This window comes from Acipenser ruthenus, chromosome 20 (genome assembly GCF_902713425.1).
Source record: "Acipenser ruthenus chromosome 20, fAciRut3.2 maternal haplotype, whole genome shotgun sequence".
Taxonomy (NCBI): Eukaryota; Metazoa; Chordata; class Actinopteri; order Acipenseriformes; family Acipenseridae; genus Acipenser; species Acipenser ruthenus.
Genome location: NC_081208.1, coordinates 17,068,764 through 17,092,152, shown reverse-complemented (window position 1 = coordinate 17,092,152; position 23,389 = coordinate 17,068,764). Strand labels below are relative to the sequence as shown.

At 42.5% G+C, this 23,389-nt stretch overlaps 2 protein-coding genes and 3 non-coding genes across 12 annotated transcripts in view; 4 read left to right on the top strand and 1 right to left on the bottom strand.

The window, feature by feature from the left end:
* Positions 1 to 232: 232 nt before the first annotated feature.
* LOC117963686 (inhibitor of growth protein 4) lies at positions 233 to 10,516 on the bottom strand. 5 transcript variants are annotated; one of them, XM_058994040.1, is made up of 9 exons: positions 10,403 to 10,516; positions 8,199 to 8,270; positions 6,653 to 6,819; positions 6,179 to 6,293; positions 4,904 to 4,972; positions 3,438 to 3,552; positions 2,573 to 2,717; positions 2,291 to 2,352; positions 233 to 1,818 (listed from the first exon to the last, which is right to left on the bottom strand). In XM_058994040.1, exons 1-9 carry the CDS (start codon positions 10,437 to 10,439, stop codon positions 1,779 to 1,781), a joined length of 822 nt encoding a protein of 273 aa, XP_058850023.1. In that variant the 5' UTR covers positions 10,440 to 10,516; the 3' UTR covers positions 233 to 1,778. The 5 variants fall into 5 exon arrangements, with proteins under 5 accessions (XP_058850023.1, XP_058850025.1, XP_058850024.1 ...); XM_058994042.1 differs by having other exon boundaries at positions 3,438 to 3,549; XM_058994041.1 differs by having other exon boundaries at positions 4,904 to 4,969.
* Positions 10,517 to 10,547: 31 nt separating this feature from the next.
* ncapd2 (non-SMC condensin I complex, subunit D2) overlaps positions 10,548 to 23,389 on the top strand; it is a 29,983-nt gene continuing 17,141 nt past the window's right edge. The window contains exons 1-13 of one of the 4 annotated variants that reach the window (XM_034041914.3): positions 10,548 to 10,659; positions 10,938 to 11,093; positions 11,259 to 11,383; positions 12,465 to 12,540; positions 14,080 to 14,138; positions 15,290 to 15,465; positions 17,036 to 17,181; positions 17,817 to 17,944; positions 18,522 to 18,645; positions 20,667 to 20,814; positions 21,632 to 21,829; positions 22,278 to 22,412; positions 22,704 to 22,791. In XM_034041914.3, the coding sequence (XP_033897805.3) occupies positions 11,266 to 11,383; positions 12,465 to 12,540; positions 14,080 to 14,138; positions 15,290 to 15,465; positions 17,036 to 17,181; positions 17,817 to 17,944; positions 18,522 to 18,645; positions 20,667 to 20,814; positions 21,632 to 21,829; positions 22,278 to 22,412; positions 22,704 to 22,791 (1,396 nt within the window). In that variant the 5' untranslated portion in view covers positions 10,548 to 10,659; positions 10,938 to 11,093; positions 11,259 to 11,265. Of the gene's footprint in view, positions 10,660 to 10,937; positions 11,118 to 11,258; positions 11,384 to 12,464; positions 12,541 to 14,079; positions 14,139 to 15,289; positions 15,466 to 17,035; positions 17,182 to 17,816; positions 17,945 to 18,521; positions 18,646 to 20,666; positions 20,815 to 21,631; positions 21,830 to 22,277; positions 22,413 to 22,703; positions 22,792 to 23,389 lie in introns of all 4 variants that reach the window. The other 3 variants (XM_034041913.3, XM_058994033.1, XM_058994032.1) reach the window with 3 other exon arrangements.
* Positions 11,833 to 12,157, top strand: LOC117426000 (small nucleolar RNA U85). Its single transcript, XR_004548076.3, has one exon. It is a non-coding gene; the product is annotated as a small nucleolar RNA U85 (small nucleolar RNA).
* Positions 13,429 to 13,732, top strand: LOC117426002 (small nucleolar RNA U85). Its single transcript, XR_004548078.3, has one exon. It is a non-coding gene; the product is annotated as a small nucleolar RNA U85 (small nucleolar RNA).
* On the top strand, positions 14,742 to 15,066 carry LOC117426001 (small nucleolar RNA U85). The gene has a single exon (XR_004548077.3). It is a non-coding gene; the product is annotated as a small nucleolar RNA U85 (small nucleolar RNA).

Genomic DNA, 23,389 nt, shown 5'->3' with positions numbered 1-23,389 from the left:
ATTTTGTTCAACTGGGGAAACATAATAAAAAGCTGTTTTGTTTTTTCGTGTGAACGAACTCTACTGGGCAGACTATGTTGCTCCATAATCCAGAGAATGCCCAACTTCAATAATCATAACCCCTTTTAATTTAAAATAATAATAATGAAAAGACTCTCTGGCTGATGAAACAGTTCCCTAAATGATTCCTGTCCTGCGCTTCCCTCACACAGTAACGCACTGTGCTGTAATGAAAGAAGTACATTACAGCACACTTGCATTTTCAATTGTAGAAAAAATAAAATAGGTTGAACAGTTATCAGTTTGCATGCCTTGCTTTCAGATGGGCCAAGGCAGGGAAATACACAGACTACTGTTGCCCCCGCGACCCATTAGTTTAGGAACCCCTCGTCAAAGATACACTTCCTCGTTCATTTCACCTCAGCAGTGTCTTAGGGGTCAAACCATGTCAGTCACGAGATGAAACAGCTGATTGGTTGCTGACAAGAAAGAAGGCGCTGAGGGGGTGGGGACAACTTCACACAAAGAAAAAAACAGGAAGAAAAGTACAAGCCTACCTGAAAGTAAAAAGAGGTGTGTTGCATACTAGGAGTTCTCTTTAAAACCGTTTTGCTAAAAACTGCACATTGACACCAAGATAGCGAGCAGGTGGAAGTGAGAGGCAAGTCATATTTTAGGGGATTATTACATAAACAAAAAACACTTTATATCTCATGATTTAGTAATTGCTAATACCTATTACACACTATCCAGCTCATAGGAAAAATAGCTTTGAAGTTTTACGCAGAAAGTAAAATGTTAGCTATCCTGGAAAATGTTAACAGTCAGGTTTTTAAATTAATGCTGTCAGGGGTTTACTATGAAATAATATCAAAACAAACGCACCTCAAATTAACAGATCTAAAATGAGCTACAGTGATCTCAAACTGCAGCTCCAATATACAGTAATTCTAGTGCAGTCTAATGATCTCAAACTGAAGTTTCAATGTAATTCCACTGCAGTCTAGTCTACTGATCTCAAACTGCAGTTACAATGTAATTTTTGCACAGCCTAGTGATCTCAAACTGCAGTTACAATGTACAGTAATTCTAGTGGTCTAGTCTAGTGATCTCAAACTGCAGTATCAATGTAATTCCAGTCCAGTCTAGTGATCTCAAACTGCAGTTTCAATGTAATTCCATTACAGTCTAGTGATCTCAAACTGTAGTTACAATGTAATTCTGCTAGTCTAGTTATATCAAACTGCAGTTACAATGTAATTCCAGTGCAGTCTAGTCTAGTGATCTCAAACTGCAGTTACAATGTAATTCCAGTGCAGTCTAGTGATCTCAAACTGCAGTTACAAAGTAATTCTGCTACAGTCTAGTCTAGTTATATCAAACTGCAGTTACAATGTAATTCCAGTCCAGTGATCTCAAACTGCAGTTACAATGTAATTCCAGTGCAGCCTAGTGATCTCAAACTGCAGTTACAATGTAATTCCAGTCTAGTCTAGTGATCTCAAACTACAGTTAGAATGTAATTCTAATGCAGTCTAGTCTAATGATCTCAAACTGCTGTTGCAATGCAATTCTAGTCCAGTCTAGTCTAGTTTGTTGCTATTAAGACTACAGTTCGAATCGGCGCTACACTATATTGTTGCTCTTTTGAACTAGTTTTCTGTTGCAGTGTGACAGAGTTTCGATTCCAATGCATTACAGGGGGGCACCCGCCTCAAAAACAAAATAACAAAACACATTTTGTGTTCAGGGTGCAGACTGACTGCTTCTCAAACTGTTCACTTCTTCTTTCTGTCTTGTGAGCATCGAGGACAGTACCTGAAAGAAAAAGGAACAAGAAAGAACGAAAAGAAATATTTTAGCTTGGTTCAATTCATATAATTTATTGTTCATGGTATATTCCTGTTTTTTTTTTTGTAATTTATATTTTTTCATTTGTATAATGATATATTTATAAAAACATATTCAATGATAATAACATGTTCCATTCAGAATAACTTTGTCTGTTGCAGGTAGCAAAGAAACCTTACTGTTAGATTTGCTTTAATGTATACAGGGATGGAAATAAGACTATTGCATAGCAGTTTGATCCATTCCTGGTTTTACTATGAGTTTAATAAGACACAGCCAAGCTTGTTAACTCCACACTGTGGCTAATCAAGCGTGTAGTAAAACCTGGAATGGGTTAAACTGTATGCAATAGGAGCCTTATTCCCACCCTGGTGTAATGTCCTAATGACCTTCGCCAGGTCCTGTGCAGTAATACCAGCAATGTGATGTTTCTACTTACCACTTTCCTCGCGGTTTAGTCGTGAGTCCAACGCAGGCAAAATGAAACCACTCGATGGAGCACTGCAAATTCACAAGACAGACACAAAGACACCAATAAGACATCAGGAAAGGACTGGTTCCCTCTCTCCCTCTTTCTCTCTTCCATTTCCTGTGTCCTCTTACTCCCCTACTTTAATTACAATATCAGTATTTTCACATGCCCCATCCCCCCGTACCTCACCCCACTGTACCCCCTTCCCCTCCTCACTTGTACTCTTGTACCCCGCCCCCCTACACTCACGTCAGGATTGTCACAGCCGATCATCTCCCCGTATGAGACCTGATGACACAGACAGTATGTGGGTTCATTGGGGTCCACTGGCATGTCCAGCACATCAGAGGGGTGCACGTTCCCAAAGGTAACAGCGGGGGCGCTATACTCCGTCCTGGGGGAGGAGATTAATGAAGGGCTTGGTCAGGTTTCTAACAGAAAGTTGATAACCTTAATGCAAAATACAGGGATAGAAATGAGACTTGCATTTGAGCCATTACTGGTTTTACACTGAACTTGCCTGACCTAAGCACATCATTGTAGATATAACTTGTTTTAACCCTAGTTCATATTGTAGTAGTATTATTGCACTTACTGTAATCTACACTATATTTAAATATTCAGCTTGAATTGTAACCCTGTACTGCCCTGTAACACCTGTAAGTCACCTTGGATAAAGGCGTCTGCTGAATAAATAAATAATAATGATTGTAATGCAATGAGTTTAATAAGACTCAGCTGAGTTTGTTGCCGACACACTGGGACAAGTCAAGCTTGTATAAAGCCTGGAATGGGTGAACCTGCGATGCAATAGGAGTCTTATTTCCATTCCTGAAATGGATTTTAAATAAGTCTTGGTAAGCACTCCATTACGTTGCTCATGATAAGGTAGGACATGGATTTTACACTGGCGTGACTTAGTAAAGCTGTCTTTGGCTAGTAAAGCTAATAAGAGGTGAGGAAATTGATAATAAACTGTTAATACGCATTCCTTTAAAAAGTGGGGGTGACCACAGCTAGTAGGAGATCAGTGAATGGATTTGAAAGATGGTCATAGCTTCTTTAAGGGCTGCATCTCCACTCAGATGTTTTGTAAGGAGAGCTCTGTACTCACGAGTGCACCAGTTTTAGTTTTTTCTGTCCGTTCTTAGGACTGCTCTCATCGTCCGAATTCTTCACCTTTGACCTGGTGCGGGCAACCTTCTTATCTTTCTGACCCCTGACCTCTGCTGAGAAGGAGAGAGAAGTGTTATCATTTAATGGGAGAATGCAATGTCCTCACTCAGATAGTAAAGTCAAAATGCGTGACTCAGTGTGTTTGTACGCTTGTTTGTAATAGTGTGTGTGTGTGTGTGTGTGTGTGAATGTGTCTGTTAGTTTGTGTGTGCTGAGTGTTCGAGTCTGTGTGTGTGTCTGTATTAGAATGTGTGAGTGTGCATGTGTTTGTGCGAGTCCACGTCTGTGTGCGAGAGTGTGTGTGTGTCTGTGTTAGACTGCGCGAGTGTTTGTTTGGGTGTGTGTATCTGTATTAGTTTGTGCATATCTGCGTTAGTTTGTGTCTGTGTGATATTTTCTCCTTGTGTTAGATGTGTCTGTAATATTTTCTCGTTGTGTTGGATGTGTTTCTGTGTGATATTTTCTCGTTGTGTTGGATGTGTTTCTGTGTGATATTTTCTCCTTGTGTTGGATGTGTTTCTGTGTGATATTTTCTCCTTGTGTTGGATGTGTTTCTGTGTGATATTTTCTCCTTGTGTTGGATGTGTTTCTGTGTGATATTTTCTCGTTGTGTTGGATGTGTTTCTGTGTGATATTTTCTCCTTGTGTTGGATGTGTTTCTGTGTGATATTTTCTCATTGTGTTGGATGTGTTTCTGTGTGATATTTTCTCCTTGTGTTGGATGTGTTTCTGTGTGATATTTTCTCATTGTGTTGGATGTGTTTCTGTGTGATATTTTCTCATTGTGTTGGATGTGTTTCTGTGTGATATTTTCTCATTGTGTTGGATGTGTTTCTGTGTGATATTTTCTCATTGTGTTGGATGTCTTTCTGTGTGATATTTTCTCCTTGTGTTGGATGTGTTTCTGTGTGATATTTTCTCCTTGTGTTGGATGTGTTTCTGTGTGATAATTTCTCCTTGTGTTGGATGTGTTTCTGTGTGATATTTTCTCATTGTGTTGGATGTCTTTCTGTGTGATATTTTCTCCTTGTGTTGGATGTGTTTCTGTGTGATATGTTCTCATTGTGTTGGATGTGTTTCTGTGTGATATTTTCTCATTGTGTTGGATGTGTTTCTGTGTGATATTTTCTCCTTGTGTTGGATGTGTTTCTGTGTGATATTTTCTCCTTGTGTTAGCTGGTGATGTCAGCGACACCGGTTAGTGCAGCTCCAGCACGACACAGAAACACATTAACACAAGGAGAAAATATCACACAGAATCACATCCATCACAAGGAGAAAATATCACACAGAAACACATCCAACACAAGGAGAAAATATCACACAGAAACACATCCAACACAAGGAGAAAATATTTTCTCCTTGTGTTAATGTGTTTCTGTGTCGTGCTGGAGCTGCACTAACCGGGTGTCGCTGACATCACCAGCTCAGAGCTGTACTTGACGTGCTGCAGCTCAGAGGCTTTCTTTCCTGCTGAGACACAGTGAGATAAGAAACAAAGAGACGCACAGGCCGTTAAAGCAAACCTTCACATCATCTACCACTTCACAGTACTTAATTACCACTTTCGCTTTCCCATTGCTTGGGTTTACGGGCAGCCCAGAAAGCAATCAAACCCACTTCAATCTATTAGGAGGCTGTGTGGTCCAGTGGTTAAAGAAAAGGGCTTGTAACCAGGAGGTCCCCGGTTCAAATCCCACCTCAGCCACTGACTCATTGTGTGACCCTGAGCAAGTCACTTAACCTCCTTGTGCTTTGTCTTTCGGGTAAGACGTAATTGTAAGTGACTCTGCAGCTGATGCATAGTTCACACACCCTAGACTCTGTAAGTCGCTTTGGATAAAGGCATCTGCTAAATAAACAAATAATAATAATAATATACCCCAGATCAGGGGAAACGTATCCTTTAGCGTTAAACTTTAATATCAAAGGTGCTTTATGCAACAAACTGGATTCTAACACCACACTGGAGCCAAAATGACTTAATTTTTTTTAAGTATGTTTCTCAAGCTTTGCATCTACTTTTTAAAGAGTGTTTGAGTCAAGCCAAATGCTTCAAACCCAAATTGCTTTGTACAAATATATAGAACAATAGACGCGCTGCAGTGAATTACAAGGTTATAACTGCATCAAGGGGTTCTGGTGACACCATAAACCACGAGAGTGAAGCACTGAATTCAGATAAATAAATAAACAAATAAATAAATAAATAAATGTTTTATTATTTTTGTTTTTAAATATGCCCCCAATTCAAGTGTCAGACAGTCTTTGAGGCAGCAGTCCCGAGTCATCGCTCTGTGTTTGCTTGGTCTGATTGTCGGACTCTGTGAATGTGTGATGGTGTGAATGTGTGCAGTGGGTGCCAGTGGGGCGACAACGTCCAGTGATCATGGTCACAAAGAGGCCCCAATTAATTGAGCTTTAAGTCAGGAGTAATCTAAAGGGTGTTTCTTGTTTTGGATTGTTTTTAATTTAAATATAGTTTAGTATTCATGAATCTAGATGGCCGTGTTGATTACTTATACATAGGGCCCGTGTGACTCTACATCTGAATTTAAATTCAAGAAATTAAATCAAATTGGCTAATGGATAAGAATGCAGTATTTGTTTGTGTGTGTGTGTGTGTGTCTCTCTCTCTCTCTCTCTCTCTCTCTCTCTCTCTCTCTCTCTCTCTCTCACTCTTCTTGCCCTTGCTGGATGAGGAGTCGTAGTCCGTGGATTCGATCTGTTTCTCCTTCAGATCGGCTTCGAACCGAGCCAGGTCCGTGTCCAGCCGTCGAATGTGCTTATCAACCTGATGGATAGGCAGACACAGACAGAGTCACAAACACAGAGACAGACACACAGGCAGAGAGAATTAAACTGGGCATTGAAAAATTACTTAAAAGTATTCAGACACAGAGAAACAAAAAGAAAAAAAGAAAAAAGACAGTGTATGATTGCTGAATACTGGGATAGAAATAAGACTCCTATTGCACAGCAGCTTCACCCATTCCAGGTTTCACTACGAGCTTGATTATCCAGTGTGTGTAGTTAACAAGCTCAGGTGTGTTTTACTAACTACTAGTAAAACCAGGAATGGCTCACACTGCTGTGCACTAGGAGTCTCATTGCCATCCCTGCGGTGTTGTCCTGCTCTGCGGTTCCTCTCACCATCTCGTAGGTCTGCATGGCGAGCTGCACCTTGTCGTCTCCAAACTCCTTGCACTTGGTGTAGGACTCCTGGATCTGTCGCAGCAGGGAGAGCTTCTGTTCGGAGGACAGTGTGCGCGCATTCGCTGTGTACTCCGTGGCCAGCCCATCGATCTCGCCCTTCATATCTGCAGGGGACAGGGATCCATCAGAGAACAACATGGACTTCAACCCACAGCCATTCCAGCAGCCCAGAGCACAGATGCACGAACTGGAGACTGTCTGGATCAAACTCTCCGCAGGCAAGGGTCACTGCTATTGATTGGGCCGATTTACAATTCACATGAAAACAAGTGAAGAAACAACTGCTTGGGTTTGTGTGGATCGCTGTTCTCCAGTCTGAGAAACGCAACTGCTTCTTCACTAGTTTTAATGTGAATTGTAAATCAGCCTCGCCTGATTGTCACCACCCGATTTCTGTTGAGAGCTCAAATAATCAGCACTAATGCAGAGGCACGCACACACACACACACACACACACACACACACTCAGATCACATTAGAAATTAGAAGAGGGGCAAATACAAGACTTGAAATGTATTAAGCAGCTAAAACATCCATGTTCATATTCATTCATATAACAGAATTTATAATGGACTGGATCAAAAAGATGCAACGTAAACCACTGCATTCTACAGGGATGGACATAAGACTCCTTTTGCACAGCAGTTCCACCCGTCCCAGGTTTTATGAGGAGCTTGATTAGCCACAGTTTGTATAGGTAACAAGATCAGGTGTGTCTTATTAAACTCATACTAAAAGCACAAATGGATCAAACTGCTATGCAATGGAAATCTTGTTCCCATCCCCGTTTTACTGTCCAGAAGACTGTTTCTCTTCTCCCTTCTTTGACAGGTGATTTGATGGGATAGAAGACTTTCTTTTACTGTAATATGGGACAAATTATACTTCTAGATAATTCAAAATGTAAAGACAATTCGAATATTCGTTTAAATTTTGACAGTATATTCAAACAAGAAGCCCTCATATGTATTCCTATCAGTGTAATGCCTACTCCTTATTGCCCCACGCTGGTGATGAAACGCCCTTTGAGGGGGTACACTGCAGGAATTCGTAAGGACGTGGGTCACACTCCACATATATCTAAAGAACCGCTTATCTGATTATCATAAAACTTGATATTAACAGTACTTCCCATGTTACTGAGGGGTTCAGATTCTGGGGATACTGTGTTGAGGTGTATTTAGAGAACATTAAACATTTCATTGCTAATTCTTACTCAATACTATTCTATACCTACTCGGGGATGTAAATAAGACGGCAGTGTCACCCATTCCAGGTTTAAATACAAGCTTGATTAGCCCCTGTGTATGAAACAAGCTCAGATGTGTCAATGTAAACTTTTAGTAACACTAGGAATGGATCAAACTGTTATGCAATGGGAGTCCTATTTACATCCATATGTCCTGGTCTTCATCATATTACTAATGCTAGCTCTCATTTTGAAACTGAAACACCTGCAGTATTAGGAGTGGATTTTCCTTACCTTCTGTTCTCTGGTCCAGATCTCTCATTAGCTGAAAGTTCCTCTGCAGCTCAAATGGCAGATTCTCAATACCTGCAAGCAGACAGACACGCCAGCTTTTAGTTTTCCTTTCCTCCGTTTCGTTAGCAGAGCTTGCTGTCACTTATGCCCATGAACCCCCTAATGCTGCATGTACTAGTAAAATAATCCAGCAATTATTATTATTATTATTATTATTATTATTATTATTATTATTATTATTATTATTATTATTATTATTATTAATTTCTTAGCAGACACCCTTATCCAGGGCGACCTACAATTGTTACAAGATATCACATTATTTTTACATACAAGTACCCATTTATACAGTTGGATTTTTACTGGAGCAATCTAGGTAAAGTACCTTGCTCAAGGGTACAGCAGCAGTGTCCCCCATCGGGGATTGAACACACGACCCTCCGGTCAAGGGTACAGAGCCCTAACCGCTACTCCACACTGCTTCCCTATGTTAAGTTCACCACTACCCACAGGACTACACATGTTAACTGTAAAGTTTGGTTGGCTCCTAATCAAGTTGAGAGTGGATTTCATTCTCCCACTTTTTACCGTGTCAGGGTCTGTCTGTCATATAAAGAGTGCAAGAGAAAGTCTACTCTCAACTTGATCAGAGGGAACCACCGCAAACAGATTATAAGTCGATAAAATCGAACAAATTAAATGTATTTAACCTTTGAGATACTGATCTCATTTTTAAGCAGGAGAACGCAACAAGAAATAACATTATAAAATAAATGGCAAAATGAGACAAATTATTGAAAACAGAACAAAAACACTTAAAACAATCACAAAAAACTGTAATTCAAAATAAAAGCATACAGAACAGGACCATTGATTTACATGATCCTGGTCTGTCAGTATTTACAGTGATTTAAAAGGGTACAGGTAAAAAGCTGACATTAATGTATTGAATTTTGTTATATCGAACCCGTTGTGCTTTAAACGTTTCGAATGATTTGGCATTGACATTCTGAGGTTCCAATGGGGACGTGGCATATAATAGGCCCATACACACCAATGTATAGCTAGGAGGCGACTTACACTCGCCTCGGCAGTTTTCTGCTCATTCAACATGTTGCAGCATTTAACTAAACTTGCTTCTATCAAAGACTTTAAAGTTGTCCTTGTATTCTTTTCAAAATCAAATCCATAAAAACTTCAATAAATTGGATACTTCGAGAGCCGAATCATGAAACAGTTTGAATTTGTCGGACAGTTTTTATGGACGTGTGTTTAGTGAATATACACACAGTCAAACAGAAATATGTCTACGGCTGCTTGTAAGTACAGTAATGTCGTTCAAAACAGAAGGGCCACATTTAACATCGAGTTTCCTTCAAAAAACGGTTTTATTATTATTATTATTATTATTATTATTATTATTATTATTATTATTATTATTATTATTATAACGCTTTCCTAAACAGCCTGCTTTAAAACACCAGAACACGTTTGTACACAGAAAATAACCTCGAAAATAACAGCCGAGCGTAAAAATGTAAACAAACCGGAAAGTGTAAAAACTAGCTACCCTTTATTCTGTATGTATTTCTGACAGCAGCATACACCACTGAAAGCTAACCCATAAAAAAGCATTGCCGGTGTAAATATTCTTCGCAGACAACTTCTTGTTGAACAATCTTATTTAGCGTGTGAGCACCGCTTTGACTGCAGAATTGTAATTAAACACGTTCCCATACAGCATGCATCGCTAACTGATACTATAATGTGTATAACTGTGTTACACAACACTGTCCTGCACGACTCGGAGGTATACAATAATACCACACTGTTATGCTGTAAAACATATGCTAATGTAGTTGAATCAATGCTGCATTAGATTGTGATTATAGCATTTGGTCGTTTTTGCCGTCTCCAAAAACAAACGGCACCAAAACTCGGTCTTAATTATAATTATGCTAATGTATAATTAATTTATTTCGCGAGCAGACCGCCAGTTCCATCAGTATATAGATACACATAAAAATGTCTGAAATTCCTTTATTTACCTTCGTTATTAACAAATAATGTAATACCTCACTTTGCAATACCCCAGAAAAAAAGATGATGTGTCGGGCTTAGGAAAGGATTTTTTTTCCCACAATAATATTATTATTATTATTATTATTACTTTTTTTTTTTTTTTTTTTTTTTTTTGCACTTACTGTCCAAATAGTGTTCCAGATACATTCCGGCCGCCATCTTGCAGTCACAAACAAAGCCAGCCACTCTTCCGAAGCAGAAGGGGCGTCCTTACCGGACAGAATATCCAATGAGAAAGGTGGGGCTAAAACAACACGCCCCCAATTGGAAGCTTACAAGCTCCGCCCCCTCTCAGTCCTCATACAATAAATGAAGCGAGGGGGGGCAGTGTTGCTAATTTAGGACACGTGAGCCTGTCTCCTCAAAAGAATCGGTTCTGGTAAGTTACTGTATTTGTTGTCAATGTGCAATGAAAAGCAATTGTTTCATGATATTATGTAATTTATGGTGCAACGGCTCTGTATGCAGATTTTACCTTTTTTTTTTTATTATTGCAGAGCAATTTCATAAAACCTGTGTTGTATTACAGTTATTCACAAAAACTGATCTAAATTACATGTGAACAATTTAACATTTCAGTGTATGTTCAGAATGTTTTAGGTATGTTTGATTATAGTTATGGGTAATTCTTGATGCTAACTGCGTTTGTTCTTGTAGTTGGGAACGAGCCTCGCTATCAATCAGACATGGCTCTATTGGATACACCCTATTTCTTTATTAGGGTAAGAGCCGCGCTTGATGACGCGTTTGAAATGCGCCACCAGAGAAGTCATTGGCGCGTTGAATTCAAAATTATCAGAGGAGTAACGGAAGGTGAGGGACGGGAGGGAAATACCGGTAAATGTATTTTCAAATACAATAAACAATTTGTTTTTGGAAGTACTTCATATTTAATAGTATTACCAATTGTACGGTGTGTGTGTTTCTCGTTGTCTCGGTGGATATTTTCGATAACTACTTTTTTTTTTTTTTTCTTAGGTAGAAAATGTCTTTTGATTTTAACATCCCGCTGTCTGTGCGAGACTTGGTGAAGAGCGGAGGGATCAATCAGTACGTAGTGCAGGACGTGTTGTCTGTGCGGCAGCTCGGCGCTCAAATCTCTGGTGAGTAAAACTTTAGCAAGAGGTGCAGAGAAAGACGGGTCAGTGTAAAACTACAACATTCTTTAAAACACGTGACGCGTTCTCTTTGTGCTCCGATTTCGTAATGGCCGCCGATGCAGAGGATGTTAATGTGGTGAGTGAGATTGCCGCTGACACCAACAGTCAATATCGACTGTTGAAAAGTGAAATTAATTGCCCTAAATGCGATTCTTCTATGGTCTTAACTCCAATGTTAAAGTAGCTATTTCAAATCTGGAATGGGTGAAACTGCTCTGCAATAGGAGTCTTATTTGCGTCCCTGTGGTGCAACCTGTTTTGTATTAAAATGGTCTATAAATGAGGATTTGGGGTATTAAACTTTAACTGCCCTGAAATTTCAGAATATTTTTCAAGCTTGTGTATAGTAGCTGCAAAATGTGATAGATTGATATATTTCAGCTGTCTCTAATGCCACATGATGATGCAATGGCAACGGTGAGCTCTCATTGGTTGGGGTATGTGTTCTCTGGTTAGCTGACCCCCCCGGTGACCCTGGCTCGTAATCTTGGTTGACGGGGCGCAGTCTTGCTCCTCAGCTGTAAGGGCGAGCCGACAGGAACTTGCACCCCCTCTTCCCAAACACACAGGGGCCCAGAGGAGTGGGCCTCCTGACTGAGGGGAGGTGCGAACACGAGGGCCGAGAGAGAGGGCAAGGGGGGCACAGCCAGAGAGCAGCACCCCCCACGTTGAACCGCCAGTGAGGCGTGAGCACTAATCTTTGGTAATCTGATGGCACAACCAGAGACAAAGATACATTTAAAATTTCTGATGTGCTGTTGCAATGCTGTATACTCGTCACTGCACAGATAAAACTAGGAGCAGGCAAAACTTGATCTGTTTCTTTCCTAGGTGGACTCCAGTGGAGCTACTTGCTGTTTGAACTCATTCCACTGTCTGACGAAGGCATTGGCCCAGATGTGCTGTTTGCTTGACTGATCTTCCTGTGATTTAAAGTTTACTTTGTAAACTACTTTATAACCAGCCAGATTCACTTTCCCATATTATAGAATTGCAAAGATAAATAATCTCTTCTTTCGTTCAGGCTTCCGTGCTGCCCTGCGCAGTAAAGGGCCGCTATGCATCCTGGAACACTTTGACACACCCTACAGCGTCTTGTAGTGAGTACTGCAGAAACACAAGATTTCAGAGCTGGAAGTAAGATTCTCATTGAATAGCAGTTTGATCCAGTCCTGGCTTTACTGCGAGTTTCTAATAAGACACAACTGAGCTTGATTAGACACACTGTGGCTAATCAAGCGTCTAATAAAACCTATAATGATTGAAACTGCTATGCAATAGGAGTCTTATTTCTTGATTGCTAAGGCTGTAAATGTATGTTTTAATATATTAAACATGTACAACTTCAGGGTACTCTGTCGTTTCCCATTAATACTATCCTATTGTAGTAGGACTTGATTTTAGTGTGTTTTTTAAAGACCTTTTAAATTTTAGAAATAATAAACTGACATTCAACAGAAGTTTGACTAGACCTGTAGTCTAAATGTCATTGAAAGCTATTGTATTTCTATATTTAGCACTAGTGTTAACCATTTTACATGAGTTTCCACCTACAGTGGTTTACACAATGCACCAGGATGCGATTTTTAAGAATAAATGGATAAAATCAAAGCAAGATTCCCTGTGAAATAGTTGGGTTTTACAGTTTTGGTCGTGCAGATTCATTCCTTCCTGTAGAGGTGTAATGATGAATCATGGTACTTTCTTTACATGATATAGTATCTTTTATACAAGACCAAAAACAGAACATGGCTCATTGTAGATCACCAAGTGGTTCTTGAATGTAGTGTTTTTTTTTTTTTGTAGTTGGTATGAATACATACCTTCTCTAACTCATTAATTGTCTTCTAACAAAATAGTCCATTAAGTGATTTGATTGTAGTATGCATCATACAAGTAGCCCATCTGGACCATCGCCTGTATCACGATGTATACTGAGACATGAGTGTATCGTTGCATCTCTAGTAACCTGTTTGTGTTTTTGCCATGCCCGGTGATGATTCCAAGGCGAATGCGACTTGATTGGCTCTGTGTATGGGCAGCTGTCATGTGACCCTCTCTCAACAGGCCTGTAATCTTGGCAGACGCTGCGCAGTGTGGCTCGTTTGCTGTAAGGGCGGGCCGACAGTGAACAGCACCCCCTGAAGGTCTGCTGTGTGAAGTATCAGCAGTCTGACCACAGGGGGGGCTGACAGGAGAGAGGGATGGGGTGGGGGGGGGGGGTCGCGATGACACTGTCAATCTCTGCACACCAGTCTGGAGTGAGCTCACCATTCTGGAAATCTGAGGGCATCCTGTCTGCTTGATAGACTATTTAAAAGCAATATCTTATCTGTGGTATGCTTTGCAGTTCAGGGATTGAAAAACCGTAAGACTCCAATTGCACAGAGGTTGGATCCATTCCTGGTTTTACTGCAAATCACACCTGAGCTTGTTAACTTTACACTGTGGCTAATCCAGCTCGTATTAAAATCTGGCATGGGTGAAGCTGCTGTGCAATAGGAGTCTTATTTTCATCCCTGTGAGTTCATGGTTTGTTCCTAGTAAAGGTAGTTTCAGTTCAACTCAAACTGTTAAATACAGTTCCAGCCCTAATTGTACCTGTTGCAAGTGTCTTACAAATCTGTTTCTCTTTCTAGCCATTTCCAATCTGCAGAGACTCCTTTGAAAGAGGAGACCTTGGAGCTGCTGGTGCAAGGTAAATACCTGAATTCAAGGGTTGAGATCTTAGACTTTTATGTTTAAGTTTAAACGTTCAGTGACATGGTTGAATATTTGTTTTAGTAGCTGAAAACTAAAGTAAGTTGTCTGCAATTTGAATTTGAGACCCCGTTATGAAGTCACAAACAGTCAAGTTGGAGCTAATCCCTTTATAATGAGTTCAGCAGTAACTGCAGTAGACTCTGGCTATTCTCCCAGGAATGAATCAAACTGCTTTGCAAAGGGAGGTTGTTTTTTTTTGGTTTTATTTTTTTTATTTTATTTTTTTTCCCCCCATCCCTGTGACCTATAATCTGAACCCTGCTTCTATCGCATGGCAGCTGTATAGAAACCAGTCTGCAATATAGGAATCCTGTGTGTGAAATGCTTAACGCTGGTATTGCTGGTGGGGTGTTTTATTGTTTTTTTTTTTTTTTTAAATAAAATTGAAATAAATGAAACCAATACTGGACTAAGCATTTTTATTATGGTACATAATACTACCAGTAACTGAACAAATCAAACTGGGTCCAATTATCCAGTGAGTGTACTGTATGTATCTTTACTGTATTTTTTTGAGTCCGTCCCTTTATCTGTCTCTGCCACATGATGATGCAATGGCAATGGTGAGCTCTCATTGGTTGGGGTATGTGTTCTCTGGTTAGCTGACCCCCCCCGGTGACCCTGGCTCGTAATCTTGGTTGACGGGGCGTAGTCTTGCTCCTCAGCTGTAAGGGCGAGCCGACAGGAACTTGCACCCCTCATCCCAAACACACAGGGGCCCAGAGGAGTGGGCCTCCTGACTGAGGGTAGGTGCGAACACGAGGGCCGAGAGAGAGGGCAAGGGGGGCACAGCCAGAGAGCAGCACCCCCCATGTTGAACCGCCAGTGAGGCGTGAGCACTAATCTTTGGTAATCTGATGGCACAACCAGAGACAGATACTTTTTCTAGGTCTTGTAAGTAGTTCATCCCTATATTAAAAAATAAATAAACTTGCTTAGCAGAACTGCGGCCTGCTATAGTGTTGCAATGTAGTAGTATAGGAACGAGAACTCCACTCAAAACAGCAGACTTGTAAACACATCTAATGCACTGATTGTGTTTCGTTTTTAAATGTTTTTTTTTTTTTTTTCTCTGTCTCTCTCTAGTGGTGTCGCGCCTGTCCTCCGCTCTCCCTGCCCAGCTGGACGATGCCTCTCTGGACTCTGCTCAGCGCAGGGACCTGCTCAACACTGTGAAGATGAGCTGTTTCCTGCTCAGCAAGCTGGCAGAATCATTCGAGAACGACGCCTTCAAGCCTGGCATCGTCACTGCCACCAGCAAGGTCTGAGCACAGCCTGCCTGTAGACCACTGTGGGGGGGAAGGGGTGGGGGGGGGGGTGCTGCTGTACAGTTCACAAATTGTGTATATATGGCTTCATGAGAGGACATTGGTGTGTCAATCTGCTTGTTTTGTGTCGAGTACTTGTATTGCTGTGTGTTTTATTTTAAGTCCTCAAACTGCAGTAACATTCCCGACTGCATCATGGATGTTGCGTAAATGCATTTCTGCTTTTTGAAGGAAAGGTTTAGCTTTTAATAAAAACTAGAAGAAAAAAAAAGCCAACAAATACCCTAATCATGAATTTGTGTTTTCATTACGTTTCTTGTGTGTTTTTTTAGATTTTCTTCAGTTGAAAGAATGCTAAACCACAGTCCATGTGTATCTAGTATTATAGGAGAGCTAGATGATTTGGGGTCTTGTTTCTATGAAAGATGGCCCTGAGGCATCCTCTATACCAGTGGTCACCACCCTTTTAGTACAAGAGCCAAACTGAATAGAAATTTAGAGCAAGTGGTTTGTGAAGAGCCAGTCGTTCCACCAAATCAAACCCTATACTCGGAATCAGACTGAAGGAACAGAAACACCGGTCAGAGCAGAGTGGGTCTAAAAGAACAGCAATGTGGTAGTGTGATGAGTCAAGCAGCGGTACATTAGTGTGGATGCCACTAATACAGCTAAGCCTTATTTGCTCATTCAAAGAGCCAGCTATGGCCCGGGAGCCATAGCTTAGTGACCCCTCTACAGTATTGTATTTTACTGCAACACATTCCAATGGAATTGCCCAAAGTTTGAGGAATTATTAACTTAGTGTGTTTTTAAAATTCTACTTCAGTCAGCTGGGCTAAAACTTTTTTTTATTTGAGTTGTCTTATCAACACATAACGCACACCCATGGCCGAGAGCCAAGACTTCCATCTACTCTATGTACATGGAAAAGTAAGTGTGAAAGACAGGTGCCTCCATATATCAAGATAAATCTGAATATACTATTAGCAACCAAGTTCCAAATTGAGTTTTAATGACACAGACATAAAGCCCAGCATGCACGTGAAATAAAACTAACCGTTAATCGGTTTATAACCAAATGCAACCTGAAAGCTGTCTATGATATAAGTTAGGAGAAGATTTCTGAAAATTGAACAGTTATTTTGTTCGCCTTGTAGGGTGCGACAGACGGACAGAGATGAGGGGCAGCAGTGTAGAGTAGTGGTTAGGGCTCTGGATTCTTGACCGGAGGGTCGTGGGTTCAATCCCACCTGGGGGACACTGCTGCTGTACCCTTGAGCAAGGTACTTTACCTAGATTGCTCCAGTAAAAACCCAACTGTATAAATTGGTAATTGTATGTAAAAAAAATGTGGAATAAAAATAATGTAATTGTATGTAAAAAAAATAATGTGATGTCTTGTAATTGTCATTTAATTGCAGCATGACTGGTCTGTGTATTGTTTTTCCTCTGATCAGGGCAGTAAGAAGGTGAAGTCCGAGGGCTACGCTGTGTTCGATTGGGAGTTGGAGGTGGAGTGTGTGAGTCTGTCTGACTGGCCATGTTGTGTTCTTTCTCTGTTCAGGGCAGTAAGAAGGTGAAGTCTAAGGGCATTGCGGGGTTTGACTGGGAGTCGGAGAGGGAGGGGGTGTTGCAGGCTCTCATCCAGCTGCTGCAGCTTGATATCAGACGCCTCTGGAACATGTCGCTGGTGGAGGAAGAGTTCACCAGGTCAGTGCGTCGGTCAAGCTGTCTGTTTGAGTGTGGCTGTCGCTGTCTTTCTGTGAAGCTTCTATGTGTGTGAAACTCTAGTTTCTAGAATTCTGATGATCAAATGTGTGCTTGCCATTAGTATGCAATGGCCTAAAAGCTGGCCTCATGTTGGGGAAACTGCGTAGCAGCACCCGCCATCTTGGCTTCACATGCTGTATAGCTGTCATGCAATCCCAGCTCCCGGCCAGAACTAAAATGGCTCCAGTTTCCAAAATGCCTTCTGCTGCTTATACAGTAAAACTTTGATTATCTGAACACCTGGATTATCCAAACAGCCCCTTGGAAACCTGTCCTGTTGTGTGCTGTGCTCTTCTGCCCTGTTTTTAAAAAAAGAAAGAAATGCGCTAACCAGCTGTCAATTGCTGGTATTTACAGAAAAGTGCAGTATTATGTGTTACATATTGACAGGTAAAGGGTTGCATTATATCTTTTTAGGAGGTTTCATGATTTGGGGTGGGGGAGGGGGAGGAGTCCCTGTCGTCATTGGATTATCAGAACAGTTCGATTTATCCGAACACCCTCTGGTCCCAGTTAGTTTGGATAATAGAAGCTGTCCAGTATTGGCTCCCATTTCCTCTTTATCTCTTTCTCAGTTGTGTGACCTGCTGCTGCTACAAGCTCCTGGAAAACCCTGCTATCAACCAGGTGAAGAGCAAGGGGACCCGAGACGGAGTGATCCACTTACTGGGAGTGCTGGTGAAGAAATACAACCACCTACTGGGTGAGAGGGGGGCAGAGAAGGAATAGATGGTGCTCGACTCGTCAGACAGTCGCTCGCATTCTTACTAGCGCTGGGAAAAATGCTTGAATATCTGCTTGTTTGTGTGGATTGCTGTTCTCCAATCAACCAAAGTCCAAGCAGCTGTTTCTTCACTTGTTTCACATGGAATGGTAAATCGGTCTGATCAACACTAATGACTCTCACCTGATTTCTTTGGAGAGCTCAATCCTAATAATCTGTTTGTGCAATAGTATTTATTACAGCAATATAATGCACACATTCCCAGTGGATAACGTATTGCAGATGCACTGATAACTTTACACGCTCTCAAGCCTATTGAAATGTTCAAGCTAATGGTGCTTTTTGAGATGGGGAACCAGGCTGGTTATTAAGTACTGTAATGCTAATCATGTGGCTACAAGAGGAATTTAATTGTCTGATTAACTGTTGCAACGGTTAATTCCTGGCAGTGTGAGTCACTGTCAGACCTGTAGGTTACCATGGCTGCAGCAGAATAATCTGTTCATCCTGCAGCATTAAACGTGTGTGTGTGTGTGTGTCTCTCTCTCTCTCTCAGGTGCGAGTGTGAAGATCATTCAGCTGCTGCAGCACTTCGAGCACCTTGCCCCTGTGTGTGTGCAGGCTGTCAGTCTGTGGGTCTCTGAGTACGGAGTACGGAGCATCGTGGGGGAGGTCATGAGGTAAGAGCCTCCATCAGCCTGTAACCCTGCAGGGAAACCACTGCTCGACTTTATTCATTCATTTAGAGCAGGAGGCTCCAATCCTGATTTTTGTTCCTACTGTACCCTAAATTACTTAATTGGACAAATTAAGTGCTTATTTTAAAATAATACCTGATGGTTGGAAATGTCATTATTGTTCAACATCCTCTGGTCTGTGTGTGCGTGTGCACGTTCCCATCAGTTCAGTCTCACTCGCTCTCCCCTGTGTGTGTGCGCTCCCCTCAGTTCAGTCTATCACTCTCCCCTGTGTGTGTTCCCCTCAGTTCAGTCTCTCGCTCTCCCCTGTGTGTGTGCGCTCCCCTCAGTTCAGTCTATTGCTCTCCCCTGTGTGTGTGTGTTCCCCCTCAGTTCAGTCTCTCGCTCTCCCCTGTGTGTGTGTGTTCCCCTCAGTTCAGTCTCTCACTCTCCCCTGTGTGTGTGTGTTCCCCTCAGTTCAGTCTATCACTCTCCCCTGTGTGTGTGTGTTCCCCTCAGTTCAGTCTATCACTCTCCCCTGTGTGTGTGTGTGTTCCCCTCAGTTCAGTCTCTCGCTCTCCCCTGTGTGTGTGTTCCCCTCAGTTCAGTCTCTCACTCTCCCCTGTGTGTGTGTGTGTGTTCCCCTCAGTTCAGTCTCTCACTCTCCCCTGTGTGTGTGTTCCCCTCAGTTCAGTCTATCACTCTCCCCTGTGTGTGTGTGTGTGTTCCCCTCAGTTCAGTCTCTCACTCTCCCCTGTGTGTGTGTGTGTGTTCCCCTCAGTTCAGTCTCTCGCTCTCCCCTGTGTGTGTGTTCCCCTCAGTTCAGTCTCTCACTCTCCCCTGTGTGTGTGTGTGTGTTCCCCTCAGTTCAGTCTCTCACTCTCCCCTGTGTGTGTGTTCCCCTCAGTTCAGTCTATCACTCTCCCCTGTGTGTGTGTGTGTGTTCCCCTCAGTTCAGTCTCTCACTCTCCCCTGTGTGTGTGTGTTCCCCTCAGTTCAGTCTCTCACTCTCCCCTGTGTGTGTGTGTTCCCCTCAGTTCAGTCTCTCACTCTCCCCTGTGTGTGTGTGTTCCCCTCAGTTCAGTCTATCACTCTCCCCTGTGTGTGTGTGTGTGTTCCCCTCAGTTCAGTCTATCACTCTCCCCTGTGTGTGTGTTCCCCTCAGTTCAGTCTCTCACTTTCCCCTGTGTGTGTGTGTGTGTTCCCCTCAGTTCAGTCTCTCACTCTCCCCTGTGTGTGTGTGTTCCCCTCAGTTCAGTCTATCACTCTCCCCTGTGTGTGTGTTCCCCTCAGTTCAGTCTCTCACTCTCCCCTGTGTGTGTGTGTTCCCCTCAGTTCAGTCTCTCACTCTCCCCTGTGTGTGTGTGTTCCCCTCAGTTCAGTCTATCACTCTCCCCTGTGTGTGTGTGTTCCCCTCAGTTCAGTCTATCACTCTCCCCTGTGTGTGTGTGTTCCCCTCAGTTCAGTCTCTCGCTCTCCCCTGTGTGTGTTCCCCTCAGTTCAGTCTCTCACTCTCCCCTGTGTGTGTGTGTGTGTTCCCCTCAGTTCAGTCTCTCACTCTCCCCTGTGTGTGTGTGTTCCCCTCAGTTCAGTCTATCACTCTCCCCTGTGTGTGTGTTCCCCTCAGTTCAGTCTCTCACTCTCCCCTGTGTGTGTGTTCCCCTCAGTTCAGTCTCTCACTCTCCCCTGTGTGTGTGTGTTCCCCTCAGTTCAGTCTCTCACTCTCCCCTGTGTGTGTGTGTTCCCCTCAGTTCAGTCTCTCACTCTCCCCTGTGTGTGTGTGTTCCCCTCAGTTCAGTCTATCACTCTCCCCTGTGTGTGTGTGTTCCCCTCAGTTCAGTCTATCACTCTCCCCTGTGTGTGTGTTCCCCTCAGTTCAGTCTCTCACTCTCCCCTGTGTGTGTGTTCCCCTCAGTTCAGTCTCTCGCTCTCCCTGTGTGTGTGCGTGTTTCCCCTCAGTTCAGACTCACTTGCTCTGCTCTTTGTGTGTTCCCCTCAGTTCAGCCCTGTGTGTGTTTTTACAGGGAGATCGGTCAGAAGAGCCCGGAGGAGCTGAGTCGCGAGGGGTCGGGGGTCAGAGCCTACGCTGCCTTCCTCACCGAGCTGGCAGCATGCATCCCTGCCGCCATGCTGCCCAGTATCAGTGTGCTGCTGGACCACCTGGATGGGGAGGTGAGGGACGAGCTCTGCACTGCACACTCCTCCACTTATCAGGGTCTAGATCTGGGGCCAGTTGCATAAAACTTCCCCTTAGTTTTCCCCTTGTTTCTTGAGCTTAGGGGTGTTGCTAAAAGCAGCTTAACACATTTGATAGTCGATACCCTAGTTAAGGGGAAATGCATCATTAAGTGTTCTACTTAAGTGGCTGGTTTCACAGACCTAGATGACCACTAATCTTGGACTACCTAATTTTGTTATTTTAGGTAAAATAATCATTAAGAACATGACTGCTCCGTGGTCTAGGAAAGCTGTTTTATGCAGCCAGCCTTTGGTCTTGTATTTTACGGTTATATTAACCATCATTTAGCCCACTAGTCCAAAACTGACCTATAAGCCTGAACCACTTTCCCTGTCGCAATGAAATGCAGGCTGACAGTAGCTGTATAGGAATCAGACTTCAGCAGGGATAGAAATAAGACTCCCATTGCATAGCAGTTTGATCCATTCCTGGTTTAATTGAGTTTAATAACTCACCTGAGCTTGTTACCTATACACTGTTGCTAATCAAGCTGGTATTAAAACCTGGAATTGTGGAAACTGCTATGCAATAGGACGCATATTTAGGAGGCATATTTCCATCCCTGTTCAGTATCAGAAGTTGTGATACTCAGAGCAAACGCATTCCTATTCTGAGCTTCTATCCTGTAGGAATCTGTCTGCTCGTAAGGCAAATATTCCATATGCATACAATGAATGTAGGTGTTGATTGTTCAGTGCGTTTTGTTTTCTAATGTGCTTTTGTTCCTGTCCTTGTTCTGCTCCCCCTCAGAGCTACACCATGCGCATGGCAGTGCTGGAGGTGATGGGTGAGATGGTGTCTCAGGTGCTGAGTGGGGAGGAGCTGGAGGAGTCGGGGAGGGACGCCCGGGACCAGTTCCTGGACACGCTGCAGGAGCACCTGCACGACACCAACTCCTTCGTACGATCGAGAATGCTGCAGACCTTCACCCGCATCGTCAACAAGAAGGTAACCCACAACGTGTACACACACAGCGATTTAACCCCCTCCTGCTGCAGGAGCACCTGCACGACACTAACTCTTTCGTACGATCGAGAATGCTGCAGACCTTCACCCGCATCGTCAACAAGAAGGTAACCCACAACGTGTACACACACACACACAGCGATTTAACCACCCCCTGCTGCAGGAGCACCTGCACGACACCAACTCCTTCATACGATGAAGAGCACTGCAAACACAACACATAGCACATACACACAGCAATTAACCAGCCCTGTTGCAAACCTTGTGGTTAAGTGCTAGTTCCTTTTATCATTGTACTCACCAGTTAAAGGTTTTAACAAAGATAACTGTGGTCAACCTTGACGTCAAATAAAACTGATCACACACTTATGTACCCAAGTTTTTGCCAGCTGACATTTTGTTTTGTGTGTGTCTCTCTCTCTCTTCCCAGGCCCTCCCCTTGGCTCGATTCAGGGACGTGCTGACTCTCACAGTGGGACGCCTGGTTGACAAGTCAGTCAACGTCTGCAAGAACGCAATCCAGCTGCTGGCGGCTTTCATGGCCAACAACCCCTTCACCTGGAAGGTAGGATTCCTTTTGATTTTTAAACGTTTCAGTTTTAATAGATTGTGAATTTCTAAACAACAAAGCTGCCATGAGAAGCCCTCCATTAGTGCTGCTGTTACTTCTGTGGTTGATATGCGCATCTTTAACATTCTAAGCGTTTAAAAACGTTGCATCTAAACTCTTAAAAGCCATAGCGAGAGCCCAAGATAGGCACTGCTTTACACATGTAGTGGTTGTAGCTTAAAAAAATGTTAATACTTCACTGATGAGCTGGGGTTTGTTTTATCTGTACTGACTTTGTTTCATCAGCTGAGCAGTGTTGACCTGAAAGCTCCTCTTCAGAAGGAAGTGGACAAACTGAAGGAAATGAAGGACAAGGCAAAGGAGCAAGCGCCAGGTTTGTGCAATAAAGGAGTGCTAAGCAAGGCTACATTTTAAAATCCTTTCACTTACCTCTTACTAGCACAAGCAGCTGTCCCCTTTATATGAGTGCTAACCAAAACTGCTTAAAATCTGCAAACGATTGTGGGGAGGTAGGGGCACACAACAACATTGTCAATTTGAATATTACAATCTATTTAAGGTAATAGGGGTGTAGGGTATTCACTTATTCTTTGAATAATGACTAACTTGTTTTTTAACTTAAATGTGAAACTAAAAAACAAGTCAAGCAGACATGTATCATCCAGTGTGCATTGTACTGAAGAAGGCACTAGCCAAAACCTTTGATTTGCTTGATGTAGTGCAGCATTTTGATTGAGTGTTTTTGAAGTTATTTTTAACTTTTAGAACTGTGTCCTATGCTCTGTGTGGGATGACATCAGTCTACAGGATAATAACAAATGCTTAACTGAGATATTATTATTGAGGAATGGAAGTAACTCCCATTGCGTAGCAGTTTGATCAATTTCCTGGTTTTACTAGTTTAATAAGACACCTGATCTTGTTCCCTATACACTGGGGCTAATCAAGCTTGTTTTAAAATATGGGATGGG